Source organism: Ostrea edulis, chromosome 6 (assembly GCF_947568905.1).
Source record: "Ostrea edulis chromosome 6, xbOstEdul1.1, whole genome shotgun sequence".
NCBI lineage: Eukaryota > Metazoa > Mollusca > Bivalvia > Ostreida > Ostreidae > Ostrea > Ostrea edulis.
This window is the reverse complement of record NC_079169.1, coordinates 31,377,520-31,395,497: the sequence shown is the minus strand read 5'-3', so window position 1 is coordinate 31,395,497 and position 17,978 is coordinate 31,377,520. Positions and strand designations below refer to the sequence as shown.

Here is a 17,978-nt window from a genome sequence, read left to right as displayed (position 1 = left end):
AATGTCCTTAGGGCGTCTTTTGGTTCTACTTTCACTTTGATAATGACCATTTGTTAATCCGGGAACTTTTCAAACACTTTTCTATGTGAACGATCAAATATACCGCATCACAGCTCCAAATTACCACATTATCTACCAACAAGATAGAACAAGGAGCTATGAACTCCCCCATCGAGGCCTGATCGTATTTATGTACAAAAGTTTGAAAGCCATGTTATTTAAATAAAAAATCACGTGGGATAGTGCACCAAAATTATGGCGGACCACGAGTCGGCGTTTAAGTTGATGGTCTATATTTCTGAAAAGGCACGCATATTATTTTGATATGGTTTTATTTAAATGTTATGACGATTTAATGGGTGAACGGTACTCTTACTTTGCTCTTAAACTGAGACACACGAATGGAACACGATCGTCACAACAATTTGAACGATGCGGGGAAGTCGGCATTAAAATTATATTGGGTAATATTAAAACTTATTGTAAATTGCTGTCATCATGCAATTTACTTGGATATTCATGGATCACATTAAAGTGTTCAAGTGATTGCTATTATGAATGTCGGAATCGACCGGTGGTAATAAAAAGGGATGTTAATTTATTTATTAACAACTGTAGAGGTCTTCATCCGTGACGAATGCAAAACGTCCTGAGTAAATTTCAGGAGACATTGGAAGATTCACGTGTATTATATACAATGTGTACAAAATGATTGTTCTAAACTCTATTCTGTCTGGTAGCATTATGTGTTTAATGAAAACATATTAAGAACATTTGTAAATCTGATTTTCAAAAAAAAATAAAAAAAATACCGACTTACCTACCCGACTTGAAAAATGTGGGTCGGAGTACATCAAACAAAAATTTTTTTAATGATGGCCTAAGGAAGACATGATAAAACCTGTTTCTTACTGCAGGCCCCTGGTTCACGTCCCTCTACAGCGCCGTCAGGTGGGAAAAAGGTAAGGAATGGACTGGTGTTTATGGGTGTTACTGGAGTTGATGGTCAACATTATTGAATGTCTTCTAATGTTAGTATTGGAGTCACATGATTAAGGTTGTTTCTAGGCTGCAGGAGGAGCATCAAAGAAAGCAGCAGGGAAAGGCAAAGGATCAAAGAAAGGATCTGCGGGTGGATCCAAGGATGAAATCACGGAACCTATACTATCGGTAAGTCATTGACTGGCGTTAGGACTTCATCAACTATACTATTGGTAAGTCATTGACTGGCATTAGGACTTCATCACAAGGGTTGACTTTTATGTGATTATGTACAAAAGATAATGAATGAAAAAAAAATCAGTAATTACAGGTACAAATAAAACTGCCGAATCAGAGGAGGGATCAGGTTCTTAGGAGGAGTAAGCATCCCCTGTAGATTAAACCGAGATTAACACAAATACTGTCAAATGTTGGGAATTGTGTAGTGAAAAAATTCTGGTGGTAGTATGCAGAGCTCTATAAGTCAGACATACAGCTGTAGGCTTGAGTCAAAATTTTACTCCCGGAAAGATGACTTATGGAAGTATGTACAGTACACCATCACTGATTGTAAGCACCCTTGACATCCCACTGCTTTGGCATTCCACCAGTAATCCAGAGTGCACAGATTAGCCTCATCTTCGTGTGCATTGCTTCACAGGCTTCACTAATCTTATATGTAATTGACAGCTCTTTGTTGTTGTTTTTTTTTTGGGGGGGGTGTTATTTCTTTCTTTTTTTCATAATTGAAACTTACTACAATGCACTTAAGATGCTATAGACGTAAATTCTTTAATATGTAATGAAATATTACTGTTTTAATTGTCATCTAATGAAAATCTGGGAGATTATGATCTGCTGGTATATGATTTCTAAGGACCTCAATTTATGTCTTATGAATGATCCATGAGAAATCACATATATATATAGGGATGCTGTGCATGTACTGTTATTATAAAAATTTTGTTGAAAAAATACAAATTTGTAAAATGTGGGATGTGTTTGCTTTCACAGGATGAGGCTGTAGATGAGAAAGCAGAAGCTTTGTTTACTGCGGATGTCCTGAAGCAACTCGTCAGTGCCAACTGGAAGGAGAGGCTGGATGCGATTCAAAAAGTCACAGAAGTAAGAACTAACCCATGTTCCTGTGTTGTCTGGTAAAAGTCACAGAAGTAAGAACTAACCCATGTTCCTGTAAAAGTCACAGATGTAAGAACTAACCCATGTACCTGTGTTGTCTGGTAAAAGTCACAGAAGTAAGAACTAACCCATGTTCCTGTAAAAGTCACAGAAGTAAGAACTAACCCATGTTCCTGTGTTGTCTGGTAAAAGTCACAGATGTAAGAACTAACCCATGTTCCTGTGTTGTCTGGTAAAAGTCACAGATGTAAGAACTAACCCATGTTCCTGTGTTGTCTGGTAAAAGTCACAGATGTAAGAACTAACCCATGTACCTGTGAAAGTAGAGGGAGGAACAACCCGTAAATCTGTTGAATATTGGTATCTGTTGATACTGACTTGGGTATTTTGTGGTGTTTGTAGATTGTGAAGGGCACAAGTAAGGAGGAGTTGAAGACACAGGTGGTGGTGAGGACTGTCGCCAAAAAACCAGGTCTGAAGGATAACAACTTTCAGGTAAAGAGATCTTTATTAGGGGAGTTATTTTCTCCCTTTTAACAATCCTCTAAAGTATTTGTTGTTTTAATATTCAAAATGATTTTGTTTTGATGAAAGATTTTATAATTCTTTTGTTGTTTTGAATGACGTTTTCAGGTCAGCTGCGTCACTCAGGTGACTTATTGACCTACATCCGTTGTTGTCCATTGTGCTTTAACAATTAAACATTTTAAAGTAGGGGTCTAGTAGCGTGACGTCATGTCCGAATCGAACTCTGGTATTGGTTCACGTACTATTATTATCAAACGTATTTTTACATTTACCTGGATGTTTTTTAATTTAGAAAATGAATACAATAACACTCAATCACTTATATTTGAGTAGACTATGGCTCCAATCTTCTTTCCATTTTATGTCATCTAATTCACACATAAAACCAGAGGTACATATTTGTTTAATTGATATACAGGGGTATTACATGTTAAAATTATCTGTAAATTAAAAAAAATTCATGATATGCGATAATGCACTTGTGAAATTAAATAAAACAATTCTGCACTTGTTATATATTAGTTATCTTGTTATATATTTGTTATCTTCTATTATGTGAAAATCATCTTCAAAATGGCTATTTTGGCCAAAAAATGTAAATATAAATTGAGATGCTGTGAAAATATTATGCTGAGAAAGGGCAGATTTTTTAAATGTATTTTAACAAGCATTCATGTATGGACATAATATGTGAGTTTGAATGAAAAATCACAAGTCAAATTTTTAAAATATTCATATTAGTGGTGTTGCAGTGCCGTATTTTTGACTGCTGAGGGCCTGTATTGAGTTCAATTTTGTACCACCATTATTAAAAAACATGAAACTGTGTTAAAATTTCACTTTTAATTATTTAGTTAAACATATTTATTTCATATTTGAGGGAAAAAAATTGCAGCATCATACCTCAAACAAAATTTTATGGACATATTCTAGGACTTCTTCAATGAATTCTGATATTGCCGTTTGACAAATGGGGGTACACGTAATAAAAATACCATAATTTACTCATTATACTGACAACCCCCCATTTTTTTGTTTTTATCATACCCTCAAATGAACAATCTAAGTATTTAAACTCAAATTTTTGAGAAATCACAAGTAGGTCCAGGACTAGGGACCTACCTTAAACTTCTTTTTTAATAACTACCATTCTACATGTAATTCTTTTCGAATTTTGTATGAAGCATCTTTTGAACATAAATTTTTATCTCAGGACTCCTTTCCCTCAGGGGTGAGGCAAAATTGACCGATTTTCAAAAAATTCTTGGCTACAACCTCATATATGTAAGAAAAACTAAATGCATAGCGATATAGAGCAGGGAAGCCTCCACCAAAATTGTTATATTTTATGATCTTTGGGGTAGAGTGCTGACTCCAGGATGGGGCCAATTTTGGTATATCATGGATATATATATAGTGTTTATGTGTAAAACATTTAAATAACATCTTTAATGCTATTGATACTAAATTGAAACTAAATAGATGTTTAGAAAGAATAAGTAGCCCTTTACTAAAATTGATGTATGGTTTAACCACTATGTTAATAATGAAATTTTATTTCTAGAATGTCTCAAACAGCGTTTAATTGACAACTTCATGCAGTCACGAGATGAATTTTTTGATAATTCACCCAAATGTATTCTGTATAGACACCTTATTGATAATGTTACCATTCAATTTTACTTGACAAAATCTATTCCGGAAAATCTTATTAATCTTTTAGCAAAATTTAGATTGTCTGCTCACCAGCTTAGAATTGAACAAGGTAGATATAATGGCACAGCAAGACAAGATCGATTGTGTGAATTTTGTAATTTGAACGAAGTTGAGGACGAATATCATTTTATTTTAATATGTCCTTTGTACAAAAACCTCAGATCTGCATATATAAAAAAATATTATTGGTCTCATGCTTCTATGTTTAAACTGGTACAATTGATGTCAATTCATAATAGAAAACAAATCTGTAATCTGGGTAAATTTTTAAAAGGTGCTTTACTCTTACGATCTAGCCAAACTATCGTCTAATGTATATGCTGGTTTTTGTTGGTTTCTTTTTTATGTAAACTTGTCTTATAACTCTCTTCATGTATGTCCATCCTCTAATATTCACTCCACTTTTCATACTGTATACATCTTTTTTGTTTATATTTTGTAATTGAATATGTATTATGCTGATGAGCCGTAAGGCTTAAAGCCAATAAACAATACAATACTAAAATTGTAAATTTCATAATCTCAGGGGCAATTATTTTGTTACAAAGATCAGACCAAAATTATCATGATTATAATTGTTTATCATTTGAAAGGCTGTTTCATTAATCTTGCTGATGCTGTAGAAAGACTAAATGTTTATTTAGGATAAGCAGAGAGGGATGTACTAAGATTGTTAATTTTGCATCCCCCAGGACCTGACTCAAAGGTGGATCCAAAGTAGTCCTACAGTGTTAATGTAACATATGTTCTTCAATGTAATTTTTATTTTTATCGATTTGGACACTTTTGAGGACATTTGTGTTTTAAGAACACATCTTGTTTTATACTGCTGCTGAATATTGGAATTTAGATTGGATATGCAGAACAGGATATTCTGTTTATAGATTCTGTAGCCGTTGGGGCTAGTGATACTTTTAACTAATACTCAGGTGACTGATAAGGCCTGTGGGCCTCTTGTGTTAGTATGACCTGTCAAAGTTATTGTGTTTTCTAATTCTTCATCATGAACCTTAGTGAGCAAGAAAGTTATCAACAATAAATACCTGTATGGTAAATTGAATGAACATTATTTGTTACTGAACAGGTGCTGAAGGTTAAGGTGGAGTTGATTGCACATCTGGGCAAAAATACTGTGTTCACCAAAATGTCTGCTGGATTTGTACTTGCTGACCTTGTGGACAAAATTGGAGATGTGAAGAACGGTGCTGCTGTGCGAGAAGCCCTTAGTTGTATAGCTGAGGCTTGTTCTATGGAGTTTGTCGGCAAAGAGGTACAATTATATAAATCTGTTTATCCATAATCTTTTCCTTCTCTTTGGTGTCTTTTTAATCTTTTTTGTTTGGAGGGTACATATTAATCAAAAAACCTTGACTTATTATGAGGATGTATTGACACATTCTCTAAAGTACATTGAGAGAGCTATTCATTTTGAAATTAAGAGATAGTCTAATGGCTAAATATTTTAATGCAGTCCAGGAGGAATAGCTTTTATTTTATCCCTGGTAATCTCTTTTCTAGGTGATCACATTGGCTTTTGAGCAGAAGAATCCAAAGAATCAGTTGGAATCCCTCAACTGGCTGTCTTCTGCCATTAAAGAGTTTGGTCTGAAGTATGAATATTGTGCATTCAAATGATGTTCTTCAAATTGTTTATTACAAGTAACAATCTAAAAGAATTTATCATTTGGAAGTTTAGGAAATGGTTCATATTGGAAAGATCTTTTTTTTTATATTTCAGAATAAATGTGAAGTTGCTGATTGAAAATATAAAGAAATCATTTGCTCACACAAATCCTGTAAGTCATGTTCCTGGTTTATTTTTTCATTGCTAAAAACTCTGTAATCTTCAAAAGTGAAATTAACGAAGTGAAAGCAAAAAAAGAAATTATTTTGGAATGCTCAAAAATATTGTGTGGTGAATTGAAGTTTGGGCAGTATGAACTATTGATGAGTGCTCATTATGCTGGAAACAAATAGGCAGTATGAATCATGTGATCTGCTCTAATGTTAGGCTGTGAGGTCTGCTGGGATCAGCTTGTGTGGTATCATCTACATGTACATGGGTCAGAACTTCAGGGTCATGTTTGAAACAGAAAAACCAGCACTTCTAAAAGAATTAGATGCAGAAATAGAAAAGGTAAGTGCTTAAGGTAATGAAATAGTGAGTTTTAAAACATCGCAGATTAGTTAGGGGCTTGCATTCAATCTTGTATGCTGTGATTTAGGTGAAGGGAGAGAAGCCCCCAGCCCCAACCAGAGGTGTCGCCCCAGGAGGCGATGCAAATGAGGAAGATGATGCAGATGGTGCAGACCAAGACGACAAAGATGATGACAAAATAGTTGACTCATTGCCAAGGACTGACATCAGGTACCGATGAACAGGAAGTCATGTCGTTATTAAACTGTAGGAGTAGATTAGTTACAGGGGGTATTGAGATGTTTATTAAACTGTAGGAGTAGATTAGTTACAGGGGGTATTGAGATGTTTATTAAACTGTAGAAGTAGATTAGTTACAGGGGGTATTGAGATGTTTATTAAACTGTAGAAGTAGATTAGTTACAGGGGGTATTGAGATGTTTATTAAACTGTAGGAGTAGATTAGTTACAGGGGGTATGGAGATGTTTATGAAACTGTAGGAGTAGATTAGTTACAGGGGGTATTGAGATGTTTATTAAACTGTAGGAGTAGATTAGTTACAGGGGGTATGGAGATGTTTATTAAACTGTAGGAGTAGATTAGTTACAGGTATGGAGATATTTATTATCCTTACAGCAGACTGGATATAGCAGTCATCCTAAGGAAGGGAGTATGCCTTGGTTACAAGATGGACTAATTTGGGCTATGAATTATTTTTTAGTGAGAGGATTACTCCAGAGCTGGTCAATGAGTTGGCAGACAAGAATTGGAAGATACGGAAGGAGGCACTGGAGAAAATAGAGACTATTCTAAAGGAAGCCCCATTTGTGTCTGCAAGTCTAGGACCTCTGCCAGAGGCTCTCAAACTGAGACTGAATGACAATAACAAAATTCTGGTGAGTTAGTCAGGCAGCTCTGGAGAAATTTTTATAGGTCAAGGTTTATTGTGAATGAATATCATAAAATTATCTTGATAATCTACCTTTCATTATCATTAACAGAAAATTATAATGATTATTGTGGAGTACAGTGTATACTAGGTGGGTGCTGTCCACTAAGTCATTCTCCATAAGCAGCTACTTTTCCTGAATACTAACAAATGATAATCCAGCAGAGTTGTGTGGGCTATGTCTGATAATTCATTTCCCAAAGGTGAAGATATAGACGTTTCATCACCTAATCCCTGAAAATGAAAATGTGGCTCTCTGAGGGAATTTCTCAGGAGTAGGAATACACTCAAAAGATGATCTGATTGCATAGTCTAAATTGGTTTTATATGCCAAGAATTCAGAGTTCAATGAGCACATTGATATTGTATGCTGCTTGTAATTTCAAGGAACTTTAGTCAAACTGCATTATCTCAACTTGATGGGGCTAAGAAAAAACTTTGAGATTGAAATATCCGAGGATACAAGATATTGAGGGTAAAGAACTTAAAAGAATGAGTGGTTGGGACTTCTGAATCACTTCGATATATCCATGGTATTCGAGATAGTGGTGTTTGAGGTAACAAAGTTCAACTGTATTTCTTTATACCTTGTCGTACCAATCCACTACAGTTTATGGAATGAACTATTTAGACTATTTAAGGGGTACAAATATGTATCTTGCATGTATATGTATAAAATCCATAGATCAAATGAGGAAGAAATTGTATTAAAGCATATGTTTTGTTGACAGATTGGTACCACCCTTGGAATCTGTTCCTCACTGGGTACAAAGCTGGGGCCCCACTGTAAAGCGCACATCCGAGTGATCGGACCAGCCCTCATCAGCTGTTTTGGAGACAGTAAAGTAAGGGACATAATCATAATTACATAAGCAGTGTAAACTACGTGTATTTACTCTGTGGGTCATTGTGCTTTGTGTGATATTTTAGCCTAACCTGAGAGTGTCCGCCGTGTCGACACTGAATGTGTGGATGGAGAACTGTAATCTGGTGCCTCTCGTGGAACAGGAGACTCTGAGTGACGCACTGAAATTGGAGAACCCTAATCTCAGACAGGAGGTCAGTATTCTCAAACTGGAGAACCCTAACCTCAGACAGGGGGTCAGTATTCTCAAACTGGAGAACCCTAATCTCAGACAGGGGGTCAGTATTCTCAAACTGGAGAACCCTAATCTCAGACAGGGGGTCAGTATTCTCAAACTGGAGAACCCTAATCTCAGACAAGGGGTCAGTATTCTCAAACTGGAGAACCCTAATCTCAGACAGGGGGTCAGTATTCTCAAACTGGAGAACCCTAATCTCAGACAGGGGGTCAGTATTCTCAAACTGGAGAACCCTAATCTCAGACAGGGGGTCAGTATTCTCAAACTGGAGAACCCTAATCTCAGACAGGGGGGTCAGTATTCTCAAACTGGAGAACCCTAATCTCAGACACAAGATATTTTATAATTTTTCATATTTACATAATAGGCAAAATCATACTGGAATGTAAATACAATGAATGCACATGTCTTTTAAATTCATCATATTTACTATGTATGTCTATTTCTCATAAGTATATGATGGTCACTAGTTGTTGTAATTATAACCCCTACAAATAAATTTGGGAGAGAGCATAAAAGTCTGTCCATGGCTGTCTATCCCTCCATCCCCTCTTTGTGTCCTGATCTTGGCTTGATAACGGAGAGCCAATTAAAACTCATACAGGGCGCAAATGGTGCTTATGATCAGACAGTGTGCTGTGACCCTGAGCAAAAAATCGTAAGGTCAAGGTCACAGGTCAGATCCAGTTTGAATGTGTCGTCCAGTCCTACAGTAAGAGAGTAAGCTTATTTTAAAGGTTTGTTTCCACATTTGCATTTATTTGACCCTGTCAGACTTGTACATGTACATTATAATGTTAAAGCAAATTAATAGAAATACTAATCTGTGTTCTTCAGTTGCTGGGGTGGCTGAGTGAAAAGTTGCCGAATCACAAACCTCTTCCTTCAGAGTTTAAGCTTTGTATTCCCCACCTGTTGTCATGTCTGGAGGATCGTAATGCAGAGGTCCGCAAAAAGGCTCAGGATGCTGTTGTTCCCTTCATGATTCACACCGGATATGACTCCGTCTTCAGAGCTTGTTCCAAACTCAAGGTTGGTACAAGTGCAATGCGCTTAATTGTTTGAATATTCAAACGTTGAAAACAATGCATTGATGGGTCTCTGAATGCTAGATTTTTTGGTTGTGTTGTTTTTATATTTTCAGCAGTTTCAATAGAATTCAGTGTAATGATTAATATGGTCTAGCTACATGTATAAGTGCATTAGTTAAGTTTAGAAATCTAAGTATTAAATGCTTTAATGAATTTAATTCTTTCATATTAGCCTGCATCCAAAGATCAGATAATGGCAATTATTGAGAAAGCCAAGGCCAATCTGCCTGCCAAACCAACAAAGGCCAAGAAAGCCACTTCAAGCAAGGCTGCTGCTGCCCCGGTGGTGATGGATGATATGGAGGATGAGATTAAAGCCCCCAGCAGGCCACTGTCTACAGCCTCATCCGAGGGAGGGGCAGAGACCAAAACAGAGAGCAAGGCAAAGATAGGCAAAGGGAAGGCCAAAGCTGTAAGCTCATTGTTTGGTACAGTAAAAAACAACCGTGATGATTCTGTGTACAATGTATTTGTACATGTACGGAATGTTTGTAGATTTATAAGGAGATCTAACTTCTTTTTGTGTGTAAATTTTCATTGTGGATATTTTTTTTTTTTGGAATTTATAATATGATGGGTATGGATTTGCAAACTAACTCCCCAAGTTTTCAGACCCCTGGCCAACATTGCATTACCTTCATGAAGTGATATTCTAGTCTTTTGTTTCTGTTTAGCCTCCAGCAGCTACAAGCAAGAAAAAGAAAGAGGAAGACACTAGTCCACCCATGAACCTTACAGTCCCTAAAGAGAAGAGATTCAAGGACGAAAAGAGTCTCAAGGTCAGCTGTATTACCATGGTTACCACAGCCTATAATGATGCTTCATATTTGTAAAAAGATGAATGTGTATGGCATGTCTTATGTTCCATGTGCCTATGAAGTTCTGAGCATTTTCTGTGCTAATATCCTAGATTCTGAAGTGGAACTTTATTCAGCTGACTGGGGAGTATACCGAGCAGCTAACACTGCAGATGGAGAAGAACTTCAGTAAGGGCATGATGGAGATGATGTACAATGTGGACTTCAAACAGCATATCAAGGCTATAGAGATTCTTATAAAGGTACAAACAGCATATCAAGGCTATAGAGATTCTCATTAAGGTACAAACAGCATATCAAGGCTATAGAGATTCTTATAAAGGTACAAACAGCATATCAAGGCTATAGAGATTCTTATAAAGGTACAAACAGCATATCAAGGCTATAGAGATTCTTATAAAGGTACAAACAGCACATCAAGGCTATAGAGATTCTTATAAAGGTACAAACAGCATATCAAGGCTATAGAGATTCTCATTAAGGTACAAACAGCATATCAAGGCTATAGAGATTCTTATAAAGGTACAAACAGCATATCAAAGCTATAGAGATTCTCATTAAGGTACAGTCAAACCTGTATTAAGAGACCTTCCAACGGAGAATGGAAAAAAGGTCACATATGACAGGTGGTCTCTTAATACAGGTTGCCTATTTTCCGCAGTTAATGGATAAAATATCGTAAATAATTTGTACAATGGAGAAAATGACTACATGTATTTGGAATTTATCATTAAGAATATCAAGTACGGTTTTAATAGTTGTAAAATAAAATTAATAATACACTGTAGTTAAAAATCTAGAATATGATGTGCTGTATCATAATTTTTATTCATCAAAAATTACATTTAATCTATTTAAGAATGATAAACTTTGCATGCATTTCATATTACACATTTACATGAGATTTAAAAATTATTTATGAACTGCATGTAAATTTTCTAAAACTTATAAACACTTTGTTGTAAAGGGTATTTATGTATAGCCTACTTGTACAGTGTAACTAAAAAATGCAATGCTTGTGGTAAGAAAGCAAATGGTGAAGTGTTGCATCTCCTTTTGTACAATACATGCTGGAAAAATGTTATTCAATTTGAGAAACATTAAATAAATCACAATATCCATTGTACATACACAGCAAATCTTTTAAGCTTAGAACTAATGCAGGCAATTTTCTTGAACTCGGATGTGTCAAATACTCGGGACATGTCGAAGTGAGCCGCTAGTTCCGGTCATTATTCTGGAAACCTCAAGTATCTCATGCAGGAAAAACTGCCAATACTCCGTTTAAAATTTCAGTCCTAAGCACAATATTTACCTGATTTATATCACAATGGGGCAAATTTTTACTCTGTTGAACATAATGGTAGTATAACAAGTGGTAGATTTTCATTTCCGATCTAGCCTACCCGGCACTTCTTAAAGTTTGTCGAAATTCACACCTTCAAATACACCGGCCTTGATTTCCTGATCCTTGATTTTGTTAAATAAACATCAACTCGGGTTTTATTAATTAACCACACACGACACTGCATGTTGACAGCTTAGGTATAATAATTTATTCAGAGGGCTGACTTAACAAGATCATCGCCAAACTGTGCGTACCAAAACGAAAGTGTTAGGGGCAATAATTCCCAGAATAGTCGTGCGTTTGAAAACGAAAGTGTTAGGGGCGATAATTCCCAGAAGAGTCGACTCAACCGAAATCGAAAGTAGTAATCACGTTGTAATCGAAAAATGTACAGTCGTTAAATAGAGGTAAAATTTCGTGAAAATACATGAAAAGGTTGTAAAAATCATGGTCGTTGGTCGCGTCAGACAGGTGGTCGTTTAATACAGGTACAATATATAGAGTAACGTCTTGGGGGTGAACTTTTTATGGTCACATACGACAGTGAGTCGCTTAATACAGTGGGTCGCTATGGCAGTTTTGACTGTAAAAACAGCATATCAAGGCTATCGAGATTCTTATAAAGGTACAAACAGCATATCAAGGCTATAGAGATTCTCATTAAGGTACAAACAGCATATCAAGGCTATAGAGATTCTTATAAAGGTACAAACAGCATATCAAGGCTATAGAGATTCTTATAAAGGTACAAACAGCATATCAAGGCTATAGAGATTCTCATTAAGGTACAAACAGCATATCAAGGCTATAGAGATTCTTATAAAGGTACAAACAGCATATCAAGGCTATAGTTTAATCTGATTAATCTTATCATGTTTTACATTGTTAAAGCGCTTAGAGTAATTACAAATTATATAATGCGCAATATGAATGCTGCACATTATTATTATTATTATAGAGATTCTCATAAAGGTACAAACAGCATATCAAGGCTATAGAGATTCTCATTAAGGTACAAACAGCATATCAAGGCTATAGAGATTCTTATAAAGGTACAAACAGCATATCAAGGCTATAGTTTAATCTGATTAATCTTATCATGTTTTACATTGTTAAAGCGCTTAGAGTAATTACAAATTATATAATGCGCAATATGAATGCTGCACATTATTATTATTATTATAGAGATTCTCATAAAGGTACAAACAGCATATCAAGGCTATAGAGATTCTCATAAAGGTACAAACAGTATATCAAGGCTATAGAAATTCTCATCTAGGTACAAACAGCATATCAAGGCTATAGACTTTCTTATAAAGGTACAAACAGCATATCAAGGCTATAGAAATTCTCATCTAGGTACAGTTGCAATAGTGAAACTACAGTAGCAAAATTTAGCTCACCTGAGCCAGAGGAATAAACATCTTTTTTTTTAAAATCTAAATCTTCCTTAGGTAAAAAATAAGACTGAAATATGACACTATGTAGGCACTGTCATGGGGCTTATATTGTAAATGACATTTTCATGGTACAATGCATATACAGTGGAGCCTCGTTAATCCGGACACTTTGGTTCCCAGCAAAATCTTCCGGATAAATGAAGCATCCGGATATACCTGAATCACATATTTTCTATCTTTACATAAGTAACCAATATGCTTACTTCATTGATGCGTAGTGAATTAAACACATTCTATCATTGGATTTAACCATTTGCATTAGTAAATAAATCATGATAATGTTAACATTTACATGCATTTCAAAGCTCTAAAATTGAAATATATGTGTGCAGTGTATTTGCCTTTGCTTACATTGTACATGTACATGTATATTAGCACTACAAATAAATATACAAAACTGTACCATATGCACTAAAACAAATAATGAAGCACATAAATCATTAGTAACTAACATAATAATTCACAATTCAAACATTTCATCACACTTTTACTTCTTAAAGAGGCCGGCCATTTTCATCTATTGCGATTCACGGGTTCGGCCGACTGTCTAAACAATATTCATCGTCCACAGTTGATTAAAGAATTTCGTGATTGTCATGCCGGTTGACAACATTCTTTAACCAAAATTCAATCTGCCAGAGTTTATATTTTTTATTCTATAATTATCCAAGTCAATATCGAGAGAACAAAATCATTGAAGCTCGTAATATTAAGACCTACTACTGCTTTGATCTAGCCACGCACACTTATTATTTTCATGATGCGATAATAACGAACAAAACTCGGGTGAAACCAACATTACAGATACATCCAAAATTTAATTGTCATTTTCCTTAAAATGGTAATTTTCTCACTTCTACCCCGAGTTTAAAAATTCGAAAGCAATAAAGCTCTACAACATCGTAACAAGAAACAATCGTACACAGGTACATTCTGCATGCGTTACATTCTAAACATTAAAAACTTACTACATTTACATGTGCATGAACATGCAGACAGTGTATATATTTCACGCCAATCAGCAGTATAAAATCCAGAATCTAGAAGTATAATCTACACTTTTTAGATTTGAATAAGCCGATATAAATTTACGAATCAGTACAACTGATATGTGTAGCAGTTCAACAACAAAAAATAATATAATTACTGCATGATGTTTAATTTATTTTAAAATACTATTAGGTTATTGATCAAGACTATGAAATAATATGCTACAGATTTATTTACAAGATTTAAGACTACATGCAATACAGATCTTATGTGCAAAAATTGGCAATACAAGGTCTAGATCGGCATGTGCTATCTAACTGACATATCATCACACACCACCTAATTAAAGGGAGGTGTTGACGGGGTACAGGTAATCACGGGGTACAGGTAAACGCTTCAATTAGACAGTTTGGCTTGTTTTCTTTATAATGTACGCTTTGCTAAAAACGTCTGACACAGACCTTCCCTCAAAAAAATTACCGTCCGGATTAACGGTACAATTTTCAATGCATTTTAACGTTTTGTAGTAAAAAAATTACCGTCGGGATCTGGAATGCGAATTTCCGGATTATTGATGCAAAATAACGTATAAAAATCCTTGCCTAGAAAAATTGTCCGGAAGGTGAAGCGTCCAGATTAATGGCGTCTGGTTTACCAAGGCTCCACTGTATATTGTACTTTTATGAAATCTTTCATGTAAAAATATCTGAATATCATTACAGTTGTATTAAGCTGATTTTATTTTCTCTCTCTCTCTTCACCCACAAACAAGACTAGAAATTCAGGTATTTTTCACAAACATGAAAACAGCCTGAGTGTACCTTAGGAAGTCATCTAATCTACCAACATCAAATGTAAATAACTACAAATTGCATAAAATCAGAGATAACTGCATCTGACAAAGTTCATTTTAATTGGACAATGCAATTACCTGTGTGCAGTGTGATACACAATGCAGCAATTTTTGTTGTTTCAAGTTGTTCATTGAATATTCATGCAATTTTTGTATAAGATACCTTGACAATTACAAGTATAGTTATCATTCTTTACTTTAAAAAGAAAACAAACCACAGTGTTCAAACACTTACTTTATGTGCTATTCATCGATTTATTTTTATTTTGATGGTAAATTTATGCAAATAAGATGTTTAAAATATCTACATCGAACATTATATTTAATATAGGATTAAACATTCTTTTTGAAGAATTTATCAATGTGTAAACTCCGGACATTTTACTCACAAACTGAATAAAAGTGGGAAGCACTTTAACATGTATGTTAAGTTTGTGAGTAAAATGTCCTTTACACATCGATAAATTCTTCAAAAAGAAGGTTTGATTCTTATAATTCCAATTCATTCACTTTATTAACAAATGCAAAAATTTGAATAGTTTCCCCGCACTACGTTATTGTTTTCAGGCATGTATGAATGCATCGCGTTTTCGGATTTATTGATGTGTAGTGTAAACTAGCTTTATTTTTGTCCAATCAAAACAATTGTAACAAATAACGTTGGAATTATTGTGACTTACAAAAAGTCTACAAGCCCATCAGACTTCTTGGTTTTTGATTTTCACTGACCCAACCTTAAAATTCACTGGCCTTGGTCTTTGGACCACTGAGTTTTAGTGAAGACTGTATTCTATTTTACCTTGTTACAGAGCCTTGATTCTCTAAGAGATGAGACTGTGGGTAATCTGGACTTAATCTTGAAGTGGTTCACTGTTCGTTTTCTGGATACCAACCCCAGTATGCTGAACAAAGCTTTGGAATACCTAAGGAGAGCTTTCACAATGCTGGTGGACATGGACTACAGCCTGCATGAATACGAGGCCTGCTCCTTCATCCCATACTTCATCGTCAAGGTAATAGTCAGACGATTATAGAGAATGTTATTCAGTTCTAGGTCAGGGCTTTATAGAGGATGTCATTCAGTTCAAAATCTGCATATTATAGAGAATGTCATTCAGTTCAAGATCTGGGCTTTATAGAGAGTGTTATTCAGTTCTAGGTCAGGGCTTTATAGAGAATGTTATTCAGTTCTAGTCTAGGGATTATAGAGAATGATCACTGTTCGTTATCTTCACCTTTCAATCTCATAACTCCTATAAGCCATACAAAATACATAGTTGGGCAAACACGGACCCCTAGACACACCAGAGATGGGATCAGGTGCCTAGGAGGAGTAAGCATCCCCTGTCGACCGGTCACACCCGCCGTGAGCCCTATATCCTGATCAGGAAAACGGAGTTATCCGTAGTCAAAATCAGTGTGCCAAGAACTGCCTAACAATCGGTATGAAACACATCAGAAAGCATTTGACCCAATGATAGGTTGTATTGACGAATTAGATCGTTATAACGACCATTGAATATGCGAAATGCTGAATTCAATTGAGACTGTTGAAACCCCTGTACCATCAACTTATTTTTCAGTAGCTTGCATCAATTTAAAAACTGACCATAACAGAAAAAGCTCTAGCGTATCGAATCAGTTGAGAGGTATAAACACCATATGCAGGTGATAATGGAATTTTGCTACATAAATATGTAAAGTTAACGATGGAGAAACTGAAATCATTCCGTTTGTCATACAGTTGAGTTGTCAGTTTGCCATTAATGTCTACTGTCAATAAAATATCTAGGTATGAAGCAGAAGTGGATGACTCTGGTGTCTTTTATTTCGAGCTCACAGGGAAATATCAAATGGACATACGAATGAAAGTTATCATTGTTAATAGACAAAACGTCGTTGATATATCTAAATGTCGAATTGAAGGCCACAGCAAGAGATTTTTTCTTCTCACGTAGAAGTTTTTGAATAAATTCTGCTTCATATGAATATAGAAACAGGTCAGCTAACAAAGGAGCACAATTTGTGCCCATGGGAATTCCAACAGACTGTTGGAAGACCTGATCAATAAAAGCCACGACGATATTGTCAATGAGGAACTCTAGCATATTTTTTATTTAAACTTCAGAGTACTTGTGCGTGGAATCAGAGTGGTGTTTAACAAAGTTATTTTTTGGATGACTGATCACTAAATATGAATATTTCCATTTTCCATTTTGTTGAAGAAGCAACTGTCTATGATGTCAAAAGTCTAGTCTTTAATTTATCGTGAGGAATGGTCGTATAAAGTGTTTAAAAGTCATAGGTTTTGATGTTATTGATTTGGGAAAAGTTTTGCAATTTCAAGTTTACTAAAAGTTCTTTAGAATTTTTTAGAATGTTATTCACTTCTTGATCTGCGGATCATAGAGAATGTTATTCACTTCTAGATCTGCGGATCATAGAGAATGTTATTCACTTCTAGATCTGCGGATTATAGAGACTAGTCCAGGGATTTTAGAGAATGTCATTCAGTTCTAGTCCAGGGATTATAGAGAATGTCATTCAGTTCTAGATCTGGGGATTTTTTTTTTTTTAGAAATTTCTTCTGTTTGCAGGTTGGAGATGCAAAAGACAATGTCAGAAAGGATGTTAGGGGCATTATAAAGATTCTGTACAAGCTTTATCCAGTCAGCAAGATCTTTGTCTTCCTCATGGACGGCATTAAATCCAAAAACTCCAAACAAAGGATGGGCAAGTATTTCAAGTGTGAAACAAGCATTTAACAGAGAGCAAAGTATTTCACCTTATTGTTTAATTTCTTCACATTGAGGAATATACCTGAATGAGTCTAATTTATGAAATGGAGAGACCTTGATCTAAC

The 17,978-nt window shown here is 35.3% G+C and overlaps 1 protein-coding gene across 2 annotated transcripts in view; it reads left to right on the top strand.

Moving 5' to 3' along the window:
* The window catches only part of LOC125645978 (cytoskeleton-associated protein 5-like), a 54,007-nt gene that overhangs the window by 17,440 nt on the left and 18,589 nt on the right, over positions 1 to 17,978 (top strand). For both annotated transcript variants that reach the window (XM_048872034.2, XM_056142423.1), the window contains 18 exons: positions 918 to 962; positions 1,069 to 1,170; positions 1,996 to 2,106; positions 2,524 to 2,616; positions 5,450 to 5,635; positions 5,884 to 5,975; positions 6,104 to 6,161; positions 6,377 to 6,502; positions 6,591 to 6,733; positions 7,225 to 7,399; positions 8,184 to 8,297; positions 8,383 to 8,511; positions 9,393 to 9,587; positions 9,819 to 10,058; positions 10,321 to 10,425; positions 10,557 to 10,706; positions 15,925 to 16,128; positions 17,713 to 17,848. In XM_048872034.2, coding sequence (XP_048727991.2) covers positions 918 to 962; positions 1,069 to 1,170; positions 1,996 to 2,106; positions 2,524 to 2,616; positions 5,450 to 5,635; positions 5,884 to 5,975; positions 6,104 to 6,161; positions 6,377 to 6,502; positions 6,591 to 6,733; positions 7,225 to 7,399; positions 8,184 to 8,297; positions 8,383 to 8,511; positions 9,393 to 9,587; positions 9,819 to 10,058; positions 10,321 to 10,425; positions 10,557 to 10,706; positions 15,925 to 16,128; positions 17,713 to 17,848 — 2,404 coding nt within the window. The remainder of the gene's footprint in view (positions 1 to 917; positions 963 to 1,068; positions 1,171 to 1,995; positions 2,107 to 2,523; positions 2,617 to 5,449; positions 5,636 to 5,883; positions 5,976 to 6,103; positions 6,162 to 6,376; positions 6,503 to 6,590; positions 6,734 to 7,224; positions 7,400 to 8,183; positions 8,298 to 8,382; positions 8,512 to 9,392; positions 9,588 to 9,818; positions 10,059 to 10,320; positions 10,426 to 10,556; positions 10,707 to 15,924; positions 16,129 to 17,712; positions 17,849 to 17,978) is intronic.